The following is an 18635-nucleotide window of genomic DNA, read 5'->3' on the forward strand; positions in this document are numbered from 1 at the left end:
CACTATATAAATGAATAAAATATATACCGCCGTACCGGTATGCAGAAATACAGCCTACTAACCGACTGAAATGACTTTTTTTACCCCCATAATTATAATCTTTTCAATTTGAAAATGGCATTCTACACTACAACGTCATTTGAATTTGATTCATTGTTCAGCCCTCATTTTTGACTATTTCTCAGCGCGATACACATTAATTTCACACACAAAACACCAAGCTGTTTACAGGAAGTCTCTTTTGTTGGGCTTCTATAAAAAGGAAATGGTGTGGAGGACTTCCTGGACGGAGCGATGACGCCCGCGCGCTCGCATCCAACGCTAACTGAAAGGCAAAACACACCTACACAAAACGACTTGACTCCTGTGACCGCTCAGGCCACAGCTCAAGTGTAAACACTGCGCCAGGCCGCACACCTCCGCATCCTGTTATTCAGCCGCACGACACTGCCAAAGCCGGCAGTTTTATTGTATTTTTTTTTCCTTGTCGCTATTCTGTTAAAACAAGAGGCGGAAAAATGCAGGGTGGTACGGCTCTGATGCGGACAAGCGCATCACCTCTGTATGAAAGAGTCTGCTTGGATAAGTCTGAAAAGACTTAGCCATCTATTCTTGGGCGTCCAGTACATAAAGTGCTAGTGGAAAGCAAGCCTTCACGGTCAGCACAGTACTGAAATAGCGAAGTAAAAGGAGTTTGAGTAGTGAAATGCTAATCGACAGCTTAGGAGGAAAATTACACGATTAAGTTATTTTCAATAATATGGTCATGTAGTGACCCACAAGTGACCGACCAGGGACCTGTACCTTTAAGGGAGTGGAAATTTGATGGTCCTTGATTCAAAGGGAGGATCAAAGTGTTCAAAGAGTTGAAGGGTAGAAGCTTGTTGCTTGCTATGAAAACTTGCCATAAAAACAATCAGTTTTGCGTGGAGAGTAAAAGAGACATGACTTGCCTTTGTCTTCTCATCTCATCATTTACCACAATACATCATAAAGGAAAATGGTTTCTCTCAGTGCAAGCACATTTTACGGGAAGATGAAAAGTAAGTGTATACATTTTATTGAGCTAATTAAAGAACACATTAAAATGTCTGAATTATTGTAGTACTGTATTTGAGCTGAGTATTTTAATGTTTTTTTGTTTTTAAATCCTCTATAGTGGATATGTGTAACTCGTTCTTTTTTTCTTTTTTTCTGCAAATTGATGTTCCTCTTGACCAAAGTAAGACCAGGATGTCTGAGTCTGCCTGGGACAGGAAAAATTGTGCATTGACGAGCAAATGGTTTCATTTACCGGTCAATCACCAGCACGCCAGTATGTACCAGGCAAACCAAACACAACTGAATTGAAGGTATATCTTGGCTGCACCAGCTGGTCTAGGCTTGGGTGAGGGGTGTACTCACTTTTGTAAGATACTGAACATAGTAATAGTAATATTAAAAACATACATATCCTCCTGCCAGGAAAAAAAATTGTCCAATCAAATTTATTAACTCATTCTGCCTCTGACGGTAGTTTTACCTTTGTAGACCACAAGATGGATGTGTGGAGAATCAAAGTTGTTGAACTTCTCAATTCTCAATTCAATTAGTTTTTGGTACGCCCCCCTCAGGAGGAAGTATATATTTTGTCAACCCCAACTCTCCACCGCAACTATAAATAGTATCATCATCAAAATTGTTTGAAGTGCACCTTTGCATAGAAACTAATACTCCTTGTGCAGTCTCTGACAATGAGAGCACCACTGCCACCTACTGTAGTGGATGTGCAATTACACATTATTCTAGTATGGCAGAAAACAACAAAAACATGTTGCCAGGGGTCACACGCGCTCTCCTATTTGAGAAGGATGGCTCTCAAAGAAAACCTCTGGGAGTAATTACTGTGAAATGTGCTACTTCGCTGTCATGAATATAATAAAAATGGGTCAACCTTGTTGACTTCAGTCCTTATTTCCCCGTAAAAAAGTACTAAATTAGTATTACAGAAATGTTATGGTCGTGTTGGTCCAAATGGACAAACTTGATGAATTCTGTGCGCATAGATAGTTATGAGTATTGACAATTCCGAGCTTATGTCACAAGTAAAATGGCGGTCAACTCGCTGAAATGAAGCTCTCCGCTCATTAAAAAGCATAGGATTTTGGATTGCTGTAATTTGATTTGTGATGATTATTTAGATCTTTAAAATGTGATGAGATGTTGTTTGACTAATATAACAATCTGCCTGGTTTGCATGCTAGTCACAGGCAAAGCAACGCCACAGGCTAGTATGCCGAGCCCGTTTGTTTTCACAGTGTAAAGGACGAATTTGCATTGCGGAAATAGCAGAAATGCCCGGATGTTCGGGATTGTAACAGACGTAAATGCTGTCAATCCAATCAGAAGGAATGCTTCAAAAGTAACACACGACATTCCCTGTTTCAGTGTCGGTCATCGTAATTTAAGCGACTTGTAAACGAGAGGATAACCATACTGAACTCACCGGTTAACTGTCAACCACAGAAAAACTAAACAAAAAAACCGCGATGCAATTGAAACAAACTCAGACTCCGCCCCCGTTTTCTTTGCCCCAAAATACGGAAAAGAAAATCCAAAAAGGCCGCCCAATTTCCGCTTCTTTGTTGCTTTGAATATGTCCAAAACGTTATCGTGTATCGTATTCTTTCTTTCCTCCTGACCTCTCCCTGCTTTGGGCTTTGCGCAGCCCCGGAGGAGGAAGAATCCGTTGCGTGGAAAGGAAGCGGAATGTCGTGCAAATTTGGACATCGCAGCTTCCGTAGGAAAGGCGGAACGGCGCGCAAACAGAAGGCAGCCTGTTGTATTCAAAGGACGCCGGAAACGGAATGGAATTTTACAAATTTGATGTAGTTAGGCGTGCATTGTGAGAAGATATGTTTAACTACTGTTTTTATTAATTAAAAGTATTAATATATAGCGTGGTTCGGTAAAAAGTAATATTTTAAACCCGTGTGACCTGGGCCGCCTTTAGTAGTGTTGTTGCCGGAAGTGTTTTGCTCTGACGTCATGTCGTGCACGAAAACGCAACATAAAAGAGCCTCCATCATCACCCACGTCGACAGCGCTTTTTGGGGAAAAAAAAGTCGACTGTAAGCAAGGGGCGACACTAAAGTAGGGAAGGCGTTCATGACAAACACGCAGCACACTTGTCGCCAGCCGAGTCAGACTCGCTGTGAAACGTGCGAAACAAGGCCGTGTATCAAACCGGCGTGCTAAGCTAACGCGTCGAACGCGCTAACCCCCCTCCCCCTCAGCAGCCACACGCGAAACACAACGACATAATAACCGCTAGGTTAGTCCGGACTTGAACAGTCTTTCCCCCCCTCACCGAACTGGAAGCGCCCTTGCCTTCCTACCTACTACACTGACTGAATTTGTGTGTGTAAACGTGTGCAGGCGGAATGGCTTTCTGTAGGAGCTGGTTCAGTTGGGACAGGTACAGCGAGTTGGACCTCTTCACCGACCGCTTGGACCAGAACAACACCCTCTCCCAGGCCATCCGGGCCGCCGCCTCCGATGAGCCCGACGCCGACGGCAACGTGCTGTTCGGCCAGATGCAGGGCACCGTAGTGGGCCTCAAATATTACAGCGGGGTGGTGAGCATCCACATGAAACTCACCCACTATTAAAGCAGTCAATACATACTCTGTATAGCTCATTCCATCCCTACAATTATGTCATTCTCATTATGGCCTGTATTGTAACTATGGCAACCCATTTTGTAGTTTAGATATGTCCAGTCCAAGCCACATGACTGCTTTAAATCACCAAATTTCAAATCAGGCAGGGCTGGACTGGCCATCTGGCATACGGAGAAGAAATGCACAGTGGCTCGTTGTCTTTTGGGGCTGATGTCAGACCCAAAAAGACCGACACACTTTAGAGGCAACCATTTATTAATCCATTTACAATATAGACAACAAAGTGAACCAATCAAAATAAGTGGTGGTCAGGAATACTTAAAAAAATTTTTTTTTTTTACAAGTACCAAAACAAGCGAACAACATGGCTGAGAAGTCATTGTCATAAATTATAATTTATGGTTTTGTGAAATAAAATGCATATATATCCAGAACCTTGCTCAACACATTCATAATACAAACAGGAACACACCTAAGTAAAAAGCATTTTGAAGTGTTAAGAGGTTTTGTGTCATTATGCTTTATAGATATGATACGAATGAATTGACCATTAATCGTACGATGCAAAACCGTGTCAGCTCTGATTAGCTGTTAGCTAGAAAAGGCATGATAACAGAAGCAAATAAAATGGCATCTTTTTCACTTAGTCTTGACCCTGTTTCTATCATGAGTCTGTTGATGAATGTTTTGGATATGTGCGTTTTATTATTTCACAAAACCCTGACTGGATGGTATGACAACAATGACTTCTCAGTGACGGAGGGAGTTACGAGCATGTGTATACACACGTGCGCACGCCAGAGTACCAGGGCTGAGTATTTTTTTAACCAGCCCTGAAAACGGTTCAGTTATCAACTGAGATAATCTGAGTGTAAAACAAGCAAATAAAACTGACCATTCAGACTGACGGTACTTTGAAATGGTTGTAATTTGTAAGCAACAGGAGAGAAAAAAGCCACATTATCTCACGAGGATCAATTATGAATTGAAATAATCACACATAAAAGCCTTATGTTCGCCTTTGCATTTGTAACAATCTGCAAACTAGTATAACCACCTAAACGGCACCACTTCCTTGCGCAGGTGAACCAAGGCGAAATGGTCAGCCTGGTGCGGGAGCCCAATAACCTGTTTGACCGCAACGCCATCATGGTCGCCAACATCTATGGCAGCCAAGTTGGCCACATCAAGAGGGAGCTGGCAGAAGCCATGGCGTACATCATGGACATCAAATTGGCTAAAGTCGAAGGGTGAGATGCGACTTTTGACTTTGAAGTGAAATGCAGAATGCGATTTATAACAATTAAAAACACTGAAGGCTAATGCTGAGCTTGTGAAATCTGTATTTATGGATTATTTCTAATGCAACTTGCCCTAATATTAATATTAGGTATGATAACAGCATAATAGTAACCTGAATAGAACGCAAATGTCCTGAGTAGAATGAACAATTTTAAAGTTGGAATAGTTTAAACTGATAAATGTTTAAAAATGGCAACATTTGGAAGAATTTTGAGTCTGAATTTTGTCATTGAAAATGTAGCAATACTGAAAAAAGTGCCAATTTTTGGAATGTGTAAAAGAGCTCAATATGTGTCCTAAAAGAGTTTAGAATGGTTTGTGAAGAAATGCAGAAGGATTAGGTAATTTTTAAAAAAAAAATTAATACTCATTCATTTGGGAAGTTTAGCATGAAAATATCAAACACTAAAACATTGGAAAAATACAAAACAATATGTCGAAAGTGAGATGAACATTCTCAAGTTGGAATGGGTTGACCTGGTAGACAAATGCAGAATGATTAGATGCAAGGAATGCAAAATATCGGGCATACATTTTAAATTTTTGTCTTAGAAAATGCGTAATAATAAAAAAGGTGGAAAGTGTACAAAAGTGGAAACGGTTCAGAGGATTGCCGGATGAATGGAAAATAATATTTACAATACTAAAGAGCGAGATAAATGTTTTGAAGTTGTAATGATCTGTATAAGTGATTTTGAATGAGTTAAATATGAAAAATGTCATAGAAATTGTGGATGACGTGGGAACGTAAGAAAAGTAGTTTCCTTCATGCTTTGAATGAAACGAGTATTTTGACGTTGCTTGAGAACGCGCAATGTTAAAGCACAAACAAAGTGGCAGAAAAATAATACAATCAAAATATATTTTTGGGTGCCGTGCTGTGAAGTCTCTTCATCGACAGTTTTTCTTTTTAGGGTGGTGCACTCCGGGACTAAGAACAAATTCTTCATGCCTGTCATTTTGTCCTTTTGGGGGAAGGACGAGAATAAGAGCGCGGTCATTCAGCGTTTGGCACGCTATGGGTACAAACTCAACACAGGTGCAGTTAACGACACTCCTTGGGAAAATATACATATTTTTAGACGTCAATGACTCTTGCGTGTATTTCAGGTGCGAATCAGAAGCTGTACGGCTCAGGAGCTGGGATGGCTTTGAATAAAAGAGGCGTGACGGTCCTTCTCACGGCAGAGGAGGTGAACGATCGCACGCCGATGATCTTCATTGGGGTCCTATATGGATTTGTTGATGCGACAATAACTTTTTTTTAAAACGGCGTCTTTGACTCTTCCAGTTGAAGAACGCCTTTGACAACCTCTTCGAAGGCCTGCTGGAGAGTAAAGACGGTGAGAAGGAAGCAGCTGAGGTATGTCTTTCCGTTTCCCTGAAACGCGCACACTGCACAGGGGTGGGGGTCATTCGTGCAACAGGAATTCTACGATTCTCTATTCAGTCCAGAATGTAAGTCACTTCCCCATTTACAGTAGCTTCTTTGCTTCTACAGTCTGTGGCCACCCGCCTACTGCCCCACCAGCGGCAAGCGCTGTCGTGGATGTGCGCCCGCGAGAACAAGTGTGTGCTGCCGCCCTTCTGGGAGAAGCGCGGCGATCTGTACTACAACACCCTGACGTGCTTCTCGGCCAAGGAGCCACCCGAGAGGGTCCTCGGCGGGATACTGGCAGATGACATGGGACTGGTGAGTGGACGGCATCTTGCCGTTTGCGCTACCGCTTGTCACTATCGAGTATTTTTAGAATCGATTCATCAACTAATCAGATTCATTTGAAACTTGCATTAGAGTGTATTACAAAAGTATTTTTTTCCCTGATTACTGTTTATTAACCAGTGATTTGTGGTTATTTCATACTCTGTATTCGTAGTGATTAAAAAAAGGGGGATTGATGTACTATTTTAAAGTTTCGGTCATTGATTTCCAAAGTAAAAACAACTTACTTTGAACTTAATTGGATTAAAACACGTTTCATGAAGGACGACAGAAAATCAGTAAATAATTATTGTTGTTATGTTGAAATCAAAGGATTTGGACAATTTTCAATTCAAAATGGCGCCAAGCGATTACTTGATTATTAAAATAGTTGCAGATTAATTAGATAATCGATTACTTGTCGATTAATCGATACATTTTGACAGCTGTAGTTTGCATTTAAACGTTTTCTTCTGTGTTTGACACTATTGGAACAATTATTATTATTATTTTTTTGGTAGTCGAAGCTAATGTGATAATAGTCATAAGACACCCCATCAGACCCTGCCTCTTAAAGGCACATACAAAATCTGGAACAAATCTGCAGTTCACTCTATTTCTTTCCCAGGGGAAAACGCTGACCACCATCGCGTTGATCCTCACCAAATTCCACGAGGGAAAGCCCCTACCCATGTACAATCGCGTAAGTGACGCAGTATAAAATTCTGGATTAGCAAAGCGGTGTTGCCATTTCTAATGTTTGTTTGTTTTTTCCTAGCAGGAGCACTCTTCGCCTATAAAAGGTATGACTTGTCTTGACGCTTCAAAGTAGTCGGCAAGTTTTTGTGGAAGAGAACCTAACCAAAATGTGCTGTCACTTTGTAGTGGATGGAGCCGGACCAAGTGGCGAGGTGGCTCAAGGTCTACGCTCAAGCCCGTATGTGAAACAGTTGTCAGAACATATATTGGTTTTCTTGGTACAGCTGTACCTAATTCAGTATTCTAGCGGTACTTATAAAGCTAAAGTTTAAATGGAAAGAATTGCTTTACGCAGCGTGGAGGAAAAATTGCTTAATGTTTCTTCTTTAAAAAAAAATTTTTACAAAAAAAAGCATTTGTCTCTAATACACAATTTACACCCAATGCATTGGTCCTGGAACTTTTTAAACCACGTACAACCTTAAAAAAAACACCATTAACGTAGACGGCTTTATTGTTGATAAACAAAACATTATTATTGGAACCAATGCGAATCCATCCAAAAATCATTCCTGTTTATAATCTTTCACTAATCTATTGTTCATGTGCCAGGACCCACATTGAGGAATCCTCACTAAATCGAAAGGACACGGCAAAGCTGTCGGAGAAAGGTGCGACTCTGAATTTTAACCCTCTTTTCCTCAGCTGCCGCATAGGTTCTAAAATGTTGCTCCACCATTTCAGGCAAAAGAGCGACAAAAACCACCAAGCGGAAATACGGTAAGCGCGCGTGTATTAGTGCAAATACACACATTTGATGTTGCAATTCTCCGTATTCACGTGACGTCATGCAGAGATGCCGCTGTTGTTCGACGATGCCGACTTCGCCTCAACACTGTGGCGGTACCCGGTGTCGCCGACAAATTCGTTCAAGAAGAAAAAGAAGAAGAAGGTCTGCTCCACACTGGGTGAGTCTTTACCGCTGGACCAAGGTGGTTTTAGTTAACGAAAACTAACGAAAAAACTTTCATTAACAAAATAAAATAAAAACGAAAATGCTTTTGAAAAAATTCAAATTAACTAAAACTAAATATAATTATAGCGAAAATGTCCTTTGTTTCAGTCTTTGGTAATTCATTTTGCACGGCCCACAGAATATTGTGTTCTATTGCTATAAAAACTTACCAAAAGAAAGATTAGATCCTCTTCTTTCATCAGAAAAAAAGTATATTTCTATGTTTCCATTTTGCAGTAATTAGCATTAGAATATAGTTAAGTTTCATCATTATTCACAAATCAGTGGGGAAAAGAGCTTTTTTTTAACATGGCTCTGTCTGATCTCTTATACTCTGCTGCCACCTGCTGGCCGTTTTTGTAATAACTACCATTGCTTCCACTGTTCTGTGCAGTTGAGAGACTGCACCATAGCCTCCTGTATGCTCTGTCATAAAAAAAAAAGTATAAATACATCTTTGGGAGGAGCATGGTAATATTTAAAATAGAACACATTTATACGTCTTTGGGAGCAAATGAGTTAAATGTGCACAAGCAATACACTTTTTTTTTAAACAAAAACTAATACTGACAAAAACGAAGCATTTTTTAAATAACCAAAACTAATACAAAAACAACAGAACCACCCTGAAAACTAATTAAAACTAAATAAATAAATAAACAAAACTCAAAACGAAATAAAAACGAACTAAAATGAAAATTCCAAAGCTATAATAACCCTGTCTTGTTACCTGAGACTTTGTTCTTGCTGTCGACTGAAGATGACCTCACAGTTGCTCAGGTCTCAGGTAACAACCCCATCACAGCTCAGCTTCAGAAAACAGGTGCGCTGTGATTGGTCGTTGCCTGAGCCCTGAGCAACTGTGATGTCATGTTCAGTCGACAGCAAGTGGCAAAATGGCCACTCCCTGAGATGGATAAAACAGCTGGATTTTGCTGCATAAGTCGTATTCCACAAATATATTAATCAGAATGTTGTGTTTAGACTAGTGAGGTCACATATAACTTATTGTCAAGACATGTTTAAGGTTGACTTCCCTTTTAAATTCAGAGATTAGTTTCGAAAGACGTTATACATGTTTGAAGAATTGTTGAATGTGTGGAAACGATGACTTTTAGTAGAGTAAGGATATGATGAACTGTACTGTAACTTTTATGCTTCTTCTGTAAGTAAAGGGGGAAACAAGTAAAATCAGAATTTTACTTTGTATATTTAAAAAAAAAAAAAAAGTACCGCAAGTAATTATTATTATTTATTTTTTAAAGAGCTCAGTATACCGCAAGTATTTTAATGGTTTCAATTTGACCCTTGCGTGTTTTTTTATTTTTATTTTTTTACTTTTTAACAGCTCCCAGTTACTACGCCACAGAAAGCTCTGGCGAAGCTCTAACGGCAGGGGCCACTCTCATCGTATGTCCGCTGTCAGTGCTCAGCAATTGGCTGGTAGGCACAGACACCGCGGCGACCATCGACACGAGCAACCATGACCACCACAAGGTTAAACGGGGAAGGCCTGCGTGCATGTGCGTGTGTGTTCTCAGGACCAGTTTGAGGAGCACGTGCGGGCCGACGTCAAGCTGAAAGTGTACATGTACCACGGCCCCGACCGCAACAGAAACAGCCGTTTCCTCTCGTCTCAGGACGTGGTGCTCACCACTTACAACGTGCTTGCCGCCGACTTCTCGGTCAGTGCTGACGCTCTGGGGATATTTTTCTCTGCCACTTTTTCCCAGTTCGCTCTTGACGCGGAACGGAGGAGCTAAGTTAGTAGCCTGGGTTTGTTTCCGACCTCCAATACACCTGATACTAGAGATCAGGATCGTTATCAGGCATGCTGATGAGCTGATTATATGAATCAGGTGTGCTAGTGGGCGGAAACATCCAAAACCTGCAGGAGTCTGGACCTCATGGACCGGAATTGGTGAACCCTGTTATAGAGAATCTTTGCCGTACGTAGACGCACACTTCCGGTGTATAAAAAAAATAAAAAAATCGTAATTAATTTTTATTAATAAATGTTAGATGAGTTTGAAAATAAATAGTCTTGGATCCTAGTTTCGCAATCACGTGCTTGCGTCTGAAATCACGATTTCAATCTGAAAACAAATCGCTCAGGCCCAGCTTCAAAAACTGTAAATAAAAATATTAGGGGTGTTAGAAAAAATCGATTCGGCAATATATCATGATATTACAGCGTGCAATTCTCGAATCGATTCAATATGCGGCCAAATCGATTTTTAAACATCCATCTTTTATGGAAATATTCAACAAAATGTCTTACTTAGGGTTAGGATTTACACATTAAGCATGGAAGAATGTTATATTAATGAAACATTAAGTCTTAAAATCTTGTATTTTCTAAATTTGAGTTTAAAAAAATCGCAATAATCAATTTATAGATTTGTATCGGGATTAATCGGTCTCAAATCGAATCGTGACCTATGAATTGTGAATCGCCAGGTACTAGGCAATTCACACCCCTAAAAATATAGGAAAAGGTCCATTTTGGACCCCTTGGGATGAGTGTTTGTTGTTGGTGTTGCCTTGGTGGAGGTCCGCGCTCTACTGGTTGCCCTTCTGGCTCCTTCACAGTCTGATGGGAGCACATTTGTATTCAGGGTAAGAACAGGACTCTTCTGCAAGACGTCAACAGTCCCCTGCATGAAATCAACTGGTTGAGGGTGGTGCTAGACGAGGGCCACGTGGTCCGGAACCCCAACACGCAGATGAGCAAGGCCGTTCTGGAACTCAGGGCAGAGCGACGCTGGATTCTGTCCGGTAGGTACACGAATACACACGCTCAAGAGAACTGGAGGCAGATACTAGGCTCTCCCAAGTACGACCATAATGGCCAACATTGAAATAGGCTGAAAGTGAGGCAGAGGTTTCAACCCTAAAAATATATATTTAGTATTATTGCAACATTATTTTCATTCTGAACGGAAAAACTCATTGGCATAGAAGGAAATCGTTTTAAATGTTATGAACCCCTTAGTCTACATTTTAAAACGTATTTTTAATAGGAAGAAGTAATTTCAGAATGTTCAGAATTCCTGTAATTCACTTCCATTTAAAAATATTTGAATGGGGGGGGAAAAATAACAATCTGAATGTTCTGTTCCAATGCCTGCAAATCTGTCTTGTTTCAGCTGTTCTTTGCCGAGTATTTGTTGACTTGCTAGACAGACCACTGCAATCTGGATTAGTCCCCCGCGGCGGAGGTCTGCGCTCGACTGAGTGCCATTGTCAGTCGTCACGGCGACGCAGGTGCGTTAACTTATGACTCTGTCCCTTTTCCCCCATCCAGGCACGCCCATCCAGAACAGCGTGAAGGACTTGTGGATGCTGCTGGCCTTCCTGCGCCTCAAGCCCTTCGACGTGAGGGAGTGGTGGAATCGAGTCATCCAGAGGCCCGTGATGCAAGGGGACAGAGTCGGCCTGCAGTAAGGCGTCTTTTACCGTTCAGCTGAAAGTCTTCGTTTCACTGCAAACTTGATTCATAAAGGATTTTTTTTTTCTTTCAAAATGGTAACCAAACGCATCATATTGTCCTTCAAGCAAATGGCTAAAATGAAATAGCAAGGCTGTCAGTACTGGAAGTTAAAAATTGCATATATATTAGACATATATAAAAGTTGATAATAACAAAATAGTATTTTTTTTCTGTGTGGTGTGTTTCGCATTTCAGCAGAATTAACTCATTCACTCGCAGCCATTTTCACTGAAGCAACCCCCTTTGCTCCCGGCTGTTTTTACTGGATTTTAACTGATTTTGCAAGGCCCACAGAATATTGTGTTCTATTGCTATTAAAACATGGAACCTACCAAAAGGTCATCAGGAAAAAAAGTATATTTGTGTCTGTTTCCGTTTTGCAGCAATTAGCACAATATTCAGATTCCTGTTGAAAACACTGACAAAAAGAGCTTGTTGCAACATGGCCTTGGCTCATCTTTAATACTCTGCTGCCACCTGCTGCCGTTTTTTGTAATAACAACTATTGCTTTAAGTGACCTCTACATGTCAGAAGCTGTATCAAAGCCGTATGTATGCTCTAGCATAAAATAAAATAACCTTTTTTTTTTAACGTATAAATATGTTTTTGGGTTTGAATGAGTTAAAGGTTTGTAGGGAAAAAATGATATAGAGCCGCCTTAACAAATATGTTTGTCAGGAACCTCCAGACGCTGGTGAAGTGCATCACACTGCGCCGCACCAAGAGCAGCAAGGTCGATGGTCGCCCGCTGGTCTCGCTGCCAGACAAGACCGTATGCGTGGAGCAGGTGGAGCTCAGCGCCGCAGAGCGAGAGGAGTACGAGCTGGCACTCATTGAAGGAAGAAACACCATCGGCAGGTACGCCAGATAAAAAAAAGAATGATTTCTAAAATATGATTTCTGGTTTGAATAGATTTGTTTCCCCTCATTTGCTTAAAGAAAAAGAATGACTGACATTATTCCAAACAACATCATGTCGTTTTAGTGACATCCTCTCTTCTTAATGCTTAAATGCTGAAGGGGGCCACAATTTTTCATTCGTGATACTTTTGAGCCACCCAGTCCTACTTGATGGTATTTTGTGTTTTTGTTCGAGTAGATATGTCGCTGAAGGCACAGTTTTGAGGAATTACGCAGACGTCCTGGCTATCCTGATGAGGCTGCGACAGCATTGCTGCCACACTGACCTGCTGGCTAACACCACCTCAGATGCAGGTACGCACCTCCTCTGCCATGATGAGAATCAAAAAAAAAATATGAGGAAAAATGAGCAATCTTCTAGGAACAAAGTTTTATTTTTCAAAAATTCTTTTTTGAAAACTGTCGTAATCTTGTGGTGGAAAAATTCTAATCATACAAGAATAAAATCCTAATTGTGCAAAAAGCTATATTTGCAATTTTATGAGAATTTTATGAGAATTAATCAGTGAAAAAAAAAAATCTTGAATATTATGAGAATAATTTTAGAATTTTGCAAAATTTAACAGAATTAATTTGTAATTTTATGAGAAAAATGTGTGGGTATTGTAAGAGTAAATTCTTAATTGTACAATAAGGATTTATTTGTATTTTTTTACTTTCTGGACGTAATATGAGATCAAAGTGGTAATTTTTTGTTGTTGAAAATTATACAATGTGTAGTTTTTTTAGCTTTTGCCGTTAAAGCCGGTAGCGCTCCTGTGCTCTTCTCCCTTTAGACCCGGTAGAGCGGATATGTCTTTTTGTTGTGTTTTGATCCATTTTTCGTCTCTTATCCGATGAAATGCATCAGAATATGCACGATAGGGTGACGTGAGCCTCAAAGCATGTCCTGGAATTTTATTTGAGCGTTAATGGTTGACGCAGATTCGCGGGAGTTATTAAATAAATGACGTGATTGACGACAACGCGGGAGGAATTCGAATCAGTGCAACGAGTCGACAGTGACATACTGTTAAGAAATATATTTGTAGACAATGAGGATGTTGAAAATTTTGACGGCTTTGTAACGGAATGGACGACAAATAATTACCCCGATCCCCCGAGGTTATTATAACTGCACTCCAGTGTTGAAGGTAAATATATTTGAAGTTATACAGCCGCAGATGCGACATTTGGTTGTTGATTTCTAAAAAAAATCTATTTTGAAGGTTCATAATAATAAACTTAGGGTTGTGTGAATGTCACAGGTGTAAGCTCTAAAATGTTTTTGGAATTATGTTTCTATCTGCTTCAGGAGCTGAGATCAATTATTTTTAATATTGTGGAATTTCCAGGAAAACTTCAGGTTTTCAGGGGGTGTCATGCGTTAAGGTGGCATTTTAGAAGAATAAAACCACGTTTCATTTTAATTTTTTATAAGTGTTATTTGCAATATTTTTTTTTAAACTTTGCAATTTTGAAGGACAGTAAAATTTTTAAATCTTATTATAAAATTAGTATTGTAATGGCTGTAATTTCACCCCAAAATGTTTTTTTTGTTTGTAATTTTATACAAACTAATTTGTATTTTCTAATTTGTAAAGTTCTTGTTTTGAAAATGGTCTCCTTTTTTCAGGATCATTTTTTTGGGGGGGGAAACAGTTAGATCGATAGCTTACATGTAGTGATGGTTGTCCGTTCCACGCAGGCTCGGCGTCCACGCCAGCTGAGCTGCGCAAGCGTCTGATCGAGAAGCTGCGTGTGGTGCTGGCCAGCGGCTCAGACGAGGAGTGCTCCGTGTGTCTTGACTCAGTGCGCCTGCCCGTCATCACGCACTGCGCCCACGTCTACTGCCGCCCATGCATAGCGCAGGTCATCGGCACCGAGCAGGTACTCCTTCAAATGGCGGCGGACTCGAGTCAGAACTTACTAAAACGTCTGAAAAACTTCGCTTGAACTACATGACTTCCTGCCCGTTTACTGCCACCTACTCACGACTGAAATTGACACCACAGTGCCCCACAGGCTTGCCTTGTGAACGTCACGTGCCCAAATCCATAAAACAGGCGAGCCATGACGTTTGCAGGCTTGGTAACTGTGATGTCATTTTCAGTTGACAGCAGGTGGCAGCACAGAATTAAACTGGCTGCTCCCTGAGATGGCAAAAAAAGGCGTTGATTTTTCTGCTTCTTATTCCACAAACACAGTATTAATCAAACTAGTGTGTTATAGACTCATGGGGTCACAGAACATACGTTTGACTCGACTTGTGCAAATATAGGAGAGCGCTCGCTGCCCCTTGTGTCGGAGTGACATCAAGATCAACGAGCTGGTGGAGTTCCCGCAGGAAGAGATGGCGGAAGAGAACGGAGAAAGAAATCCTGGCAAGTGGAGGACGAGCTCCAAGGTAACGCAAGAACGCCTTCACAAATCTGCATGTTCAAACATGAGCGTGACGAGCCTAACTCACAAGTGTAGAAGTTTACCACTAATTGAAATTGAAATTAAAAATGCAAGGGTTTTTTTTTTCTTCATGATTTTGTGTTGCTGCTGCTAGCTTGACATGTCTTGCATTTTGTGCAACCAACATTTTCTACTGTCGATTATAAAAGAACGGGATAAGGCAGAAAGGAGAGTCCATTCTGTCAGAATGAAAGTATGCATTTTTTTTAAACATCTAGGTACAGGTAAATGTCTATAAAATGTTAATTAAAAAAAATATGAATCGTGTATAATAAGCTGGGACGATTTTGGATCATATATGGAAAAAAAAATTCTTATTCACGGGATTTTACAATACGTTTTTTGAAACATTTGGAAGTACCGTAAAGTTGTGTTTTTTTTATTAGTTTTTTTTTAAGTCAGAATTTTGCAAGAATAAAGTTTTGTTTGTTTGTTATGAGTTAAATATTTTTTTATTAGAAAGTATGAAATTGGATTTTTTTTTTCAGAAAGTCATGTCATTTTAAGAAAAAGTCAGAATTTTTTTTTTTTTGAGTGCGATATTTTACGTTGGATTTTTTAAATGTATTTTCCTGTGAGAAAGATGATTGATTGATTGATTACAATTATTGAATTGAATTAATTAATCATATATTTTTATTATCATAATTAATCATAACATTAATCAACATAAGTGACAATAATTATAGAAAGAAAAGAAAAATCATAAAACATAAAAAATTAAGAATCCACCATTATAAATGTTGTAGACTCAAACTTTTTGCTGTCATTAGTGTATTTTAGCAACTTGAAGATGATTCCAGCATTAATTTCATTGTGCTTTTGCTCATTCAAGCTCATTCATTTGTTTTCCTATTTGACTTTTTTTTTAAGTCGAATTTAGTCATTTTCATTTTTAACACGTCAACTTACCTAACTGCCATATAGGTGTCAAAACAAGTTAACCGCTAAAGAAACATTTCCCACACTCGTATTGTACTGAGCAGCAGATCATTTCCCTGTGTGACAGTAATCATGCCTGTTTTGTTTCTAATGGTGTCGCTATGTGTGCGTGCGTGCGTGCGTGCGTGCGTGCGTGTGCGCAGATCCAAGCGCTGATTGGCAACCTGCTACGCCTGCAACGTGAAGACAGCAGCATCAAATGTCTGGTGGTCTCGCAATTCACTCGCTTCCTCACCATCCTGGAGACGCCGCTCAGGTAACGCACGCACACCTACGCACACATACGCAGGGCCGCCTGTCAATCGAGTCCTAAAGGCCGCTCATCATTTGATGTGTGACGTTGTCCGGGTTAGGGAGCACGGCTTCAGGTTTGTGCGCCTGGACGGCACCATGAGCCAAAAGAAGCGCACCCAGGTGATCCAAGAATTCCAGAGTGGGACCCCGAGCAGCCCGGCCATCATGCTGCTGTCGCTCAAAGCCGGGGGGGTGGGACTCAACCTCACCGCCGCCTCCCATGTCTTCCTCATGGATCCAGTGAGTACACTTTATCTGTGTAGAGGGGGGAGAGCAGATGTAGGCTAACAGATAAAGTCCTATTTTTATTAAAATAGTAGTAGGATTTGAAGAGAAGGATAAATCAAATTGTATTTTTTTTTGTCATATTTTTGTGCTATTTTAGTTTAATTTTAATTTTAACAGGAATAGTCATAATTTTAGGCAGGTAAAATCCTATTTTTTATATGAAAATAAGTGGTGTTGGTTTCCCAAGTGGAACAACAAATGTGTTCACTCCAAGGACGTTCTGTTTTCATTTTTTTTTCTTTTTATGTGGACGGCGGGCGTTTCGCCCTAGTTTCTATGTTTTGAATGTTTTTAAGTGAATAGGTGTCAAACCCAGGCCGGTCCCAATTCCCTGCGAATAGTGGGGTTTGACGCTACAGTAAAAAAATATATAAAAAAGTTCTTTCAATTGATATATTGGTCCATCTTTTGATTGTATTGATGATCTTTGGGGTTTTTTTAACTCGTTGATCGAGTAAAGCCTAATTTTTAGCGTTAATATAGTTGTAGTTTTATTAATATTAAGTTGAATATTTATTTGAATAAAGTAGTATCTTACTATTTTTATTATCAGATATATTCTTTATTAGGGGTGTCAGGCAATTTAAATTTTTAATTGTAATTAATCGCATGACTTCAATAGTTAATTCACGATTAATTGCAAATTTTATATCTGTTTTAAATCCACAATAAAAAAAATCCCTAAGTTTTCATACTCGTGTTAACTTATTTGCTCTCAAAAACATAAATATGTCCAATTTTAAATGTAAGTGTCCAAAAGATGTATTTATGAGTTTGTGTTTTTATGCTAGAGGATACAGAAGGCTTCGATGCAGCCTCTCAACTGCACAGAACGGTTGAAGCAATGGTAGTTATTACGAAAACTGCCAGCGGGTGGCAGCAGAGTATAAGAGATCAGCCAGGGCCATGAAAGAGCTTTCTCTTTCCCCTGCAGTTTTAAACAGATTTGTGAATAATGATGAAACTTAGCTATATTCTGACGCTAATTGCTGCAAAACGGAAACGGATAGAAATATATATTGGTAGGTTCCATGTTTTCATAACAATAGTTTTGAAAAAAGGCACCTTTCCCCCTAGAAGAATCACTTTTCACCTTATCATTAAACACCAACATTGATTTCTGTCATTTTTGTGGAAATTTAGTCATTCTGGGAAAAAACCTTCACAGCTTTTCAGGAAAAAGAAACAATGAAGTGTGATGGGGAAGCGAATCATGTTTTGAAATGTCATTTGCTTTCTCTTCAAGTAAAGATGGAGGAAAAATTGATGATATCGCCCAGCTCTAATTTTGTGTCTCTTTAGGCTTGGAACCCAGCTACAGAGGAGCAATGCATCGACCGCTGCCACCGTCTGGGTCAGAAGAGAAAAGTCTTTGTCACCAAGGTGGGAAAATGGGGAGACAAGCTTTACTTTCCAATCACGGAAAAAAATATACTGAGACGTACGTGTGTGTGTGCGTGTGTGTGTGTGTACATGCTGCAGTTCATCGTGAAGAACTCTGTGGAGGAGAACATGGTGAAGATCCAGAAGCAGAAGCAGGACCTGGTGGAGGCAGCGTTCGGCTCTGTGGACGCCGACCGCAAGACGTCGCGCATCAATGACATCAAGGCGCTCATGGAGTTGTAGAAAGTGGACAAGAGCGCCCCCTCTCTCTCTCTTTCCTATGTTACCCGTTTCCAACTCAAATTCATTACGTTATGTTAGGATCAAGGCGCTCCACGTTTTCAGTTAGGTCAGGGGCGGGGGAAAGCAATTGTCAGCAATTGTCGTAAACAAACACAAGCCACAAATGTTCCAAATATCACCGTGAAGCTTTGTTTGACTGTTCTTGAATAAAAAATGTGCCCAGGCAGCATTTCTGCCTCACACTTTTG

General features: G+C 40.1%; 2 protein-coding genes across 10 annotated transcripts in view; one reads left to right on the top strand and one right to left on the bottom strand.

The window, feature by feature from the left end:
* LOC147162540 (serine/threonine-protein kinase PAK 2-like) overlaps positions 1–2757 on the bottom strand; it is an 18305-nt gene extending 15548 nt beyond the window's left edge. The window contains exon 1 of the mRNA XM_086094958.1: positions 2486–2757. The gene's annotated coding sequence lies outside the window, so the exon portion shown is untranslated. The remainder of the gene's footprint in view (positions 1–2485) is intronic.
* hltf (helicase-like transcription factor) lies at positions 901–18629 on the top strand. Of its 9 annotated transcripts, none has more exons than XM_086094945.1 (27): positions 901–1043; positions 1224–1315; positions 3418–3617; positions 4746–4912; positions 5879–6003; positions 6075–6157; positions 6256–6327; positions 6466–6657; positions 7295–7369; positions 7445–7469; positions 7552–7603; positions 7978–8036; positions 8110–8145; positions 8220–8333; positions 9729–9823; positions 9922–10065; positions 10999–11158; positions 11530–11601; positions 11688–11823; positions 12553–12732; positions 12974–13089; positions 14483–14664; positions 15056–15181; positions 16323–16435; positions 16533–16713; positions 18064–18144; positions 18244–18629. In XM_086094945.1, the coding sequence occupies exons 2-27, from the start codon at positions 1234–1236 to the stop codon at positions 18385–18387; spliced, it is 3012 nt and encodes a 1003-aa protein (XP_085951071.1). In that variant the 5' UTR covers positions 901–1043; positions 1224–1233; the 3' UTR covers positions 18388–18629. The 9 variants fall into 9 exon arrangements, with proteins under 9 accessions (XP_085951071.1, XP_085951074.1, XP_085951076.1 ...); XM_086094948.1 differs by having other exon boundaries at positions 7448–7469; XM_086094946.1 differs by having other exon boundaries at positions 918–1043; positions 1228–1315.
* The last annotated feature ends 6 nt before the right edge of the window (positions 18630–18635 follow it).

Source organism: Leptonotus elevatus, chromosome 14 (genome assembly GCF_054856555.1).
Source record: "Leptonotus elevatus isolate MCC_2025b chromosome 14, RoL_Lele_1.0, whole genome shotgun sequence".
NCBI classification, from domain to species: Eukaryota; Metazoa; Chordata; class Actinopteri; order Syngnathiformes; family Syngnathidae; genus Leptonotus; species Leptonotus elevatus.

Excerpts from the sequence above, each read along its gene's own strand:
- hltf (XM_086094945.1), top strand. The coding sequence starts at position 1,234 with ATGTCTGAGTCTGCCTGGGACAGGAAAAATTGTGCATTGACGAGCAAA. Across the intron at positions 15,182-16,322 it reads AGTGGAGGACGAGCTCCAAG|ATCCAAGCGCTGATTGGCAA; the intron begins GTAACGCAAGAA and ends GCGTGTGCGCAG. Across the intron at positions 18,145-18,243 it reads GAAAAGTCTTTGTCACCAAG|TTCATCGTGAAGAACTCTGT; the intron begins GTGGGAAAATGG and ends TACATGCTGCAG.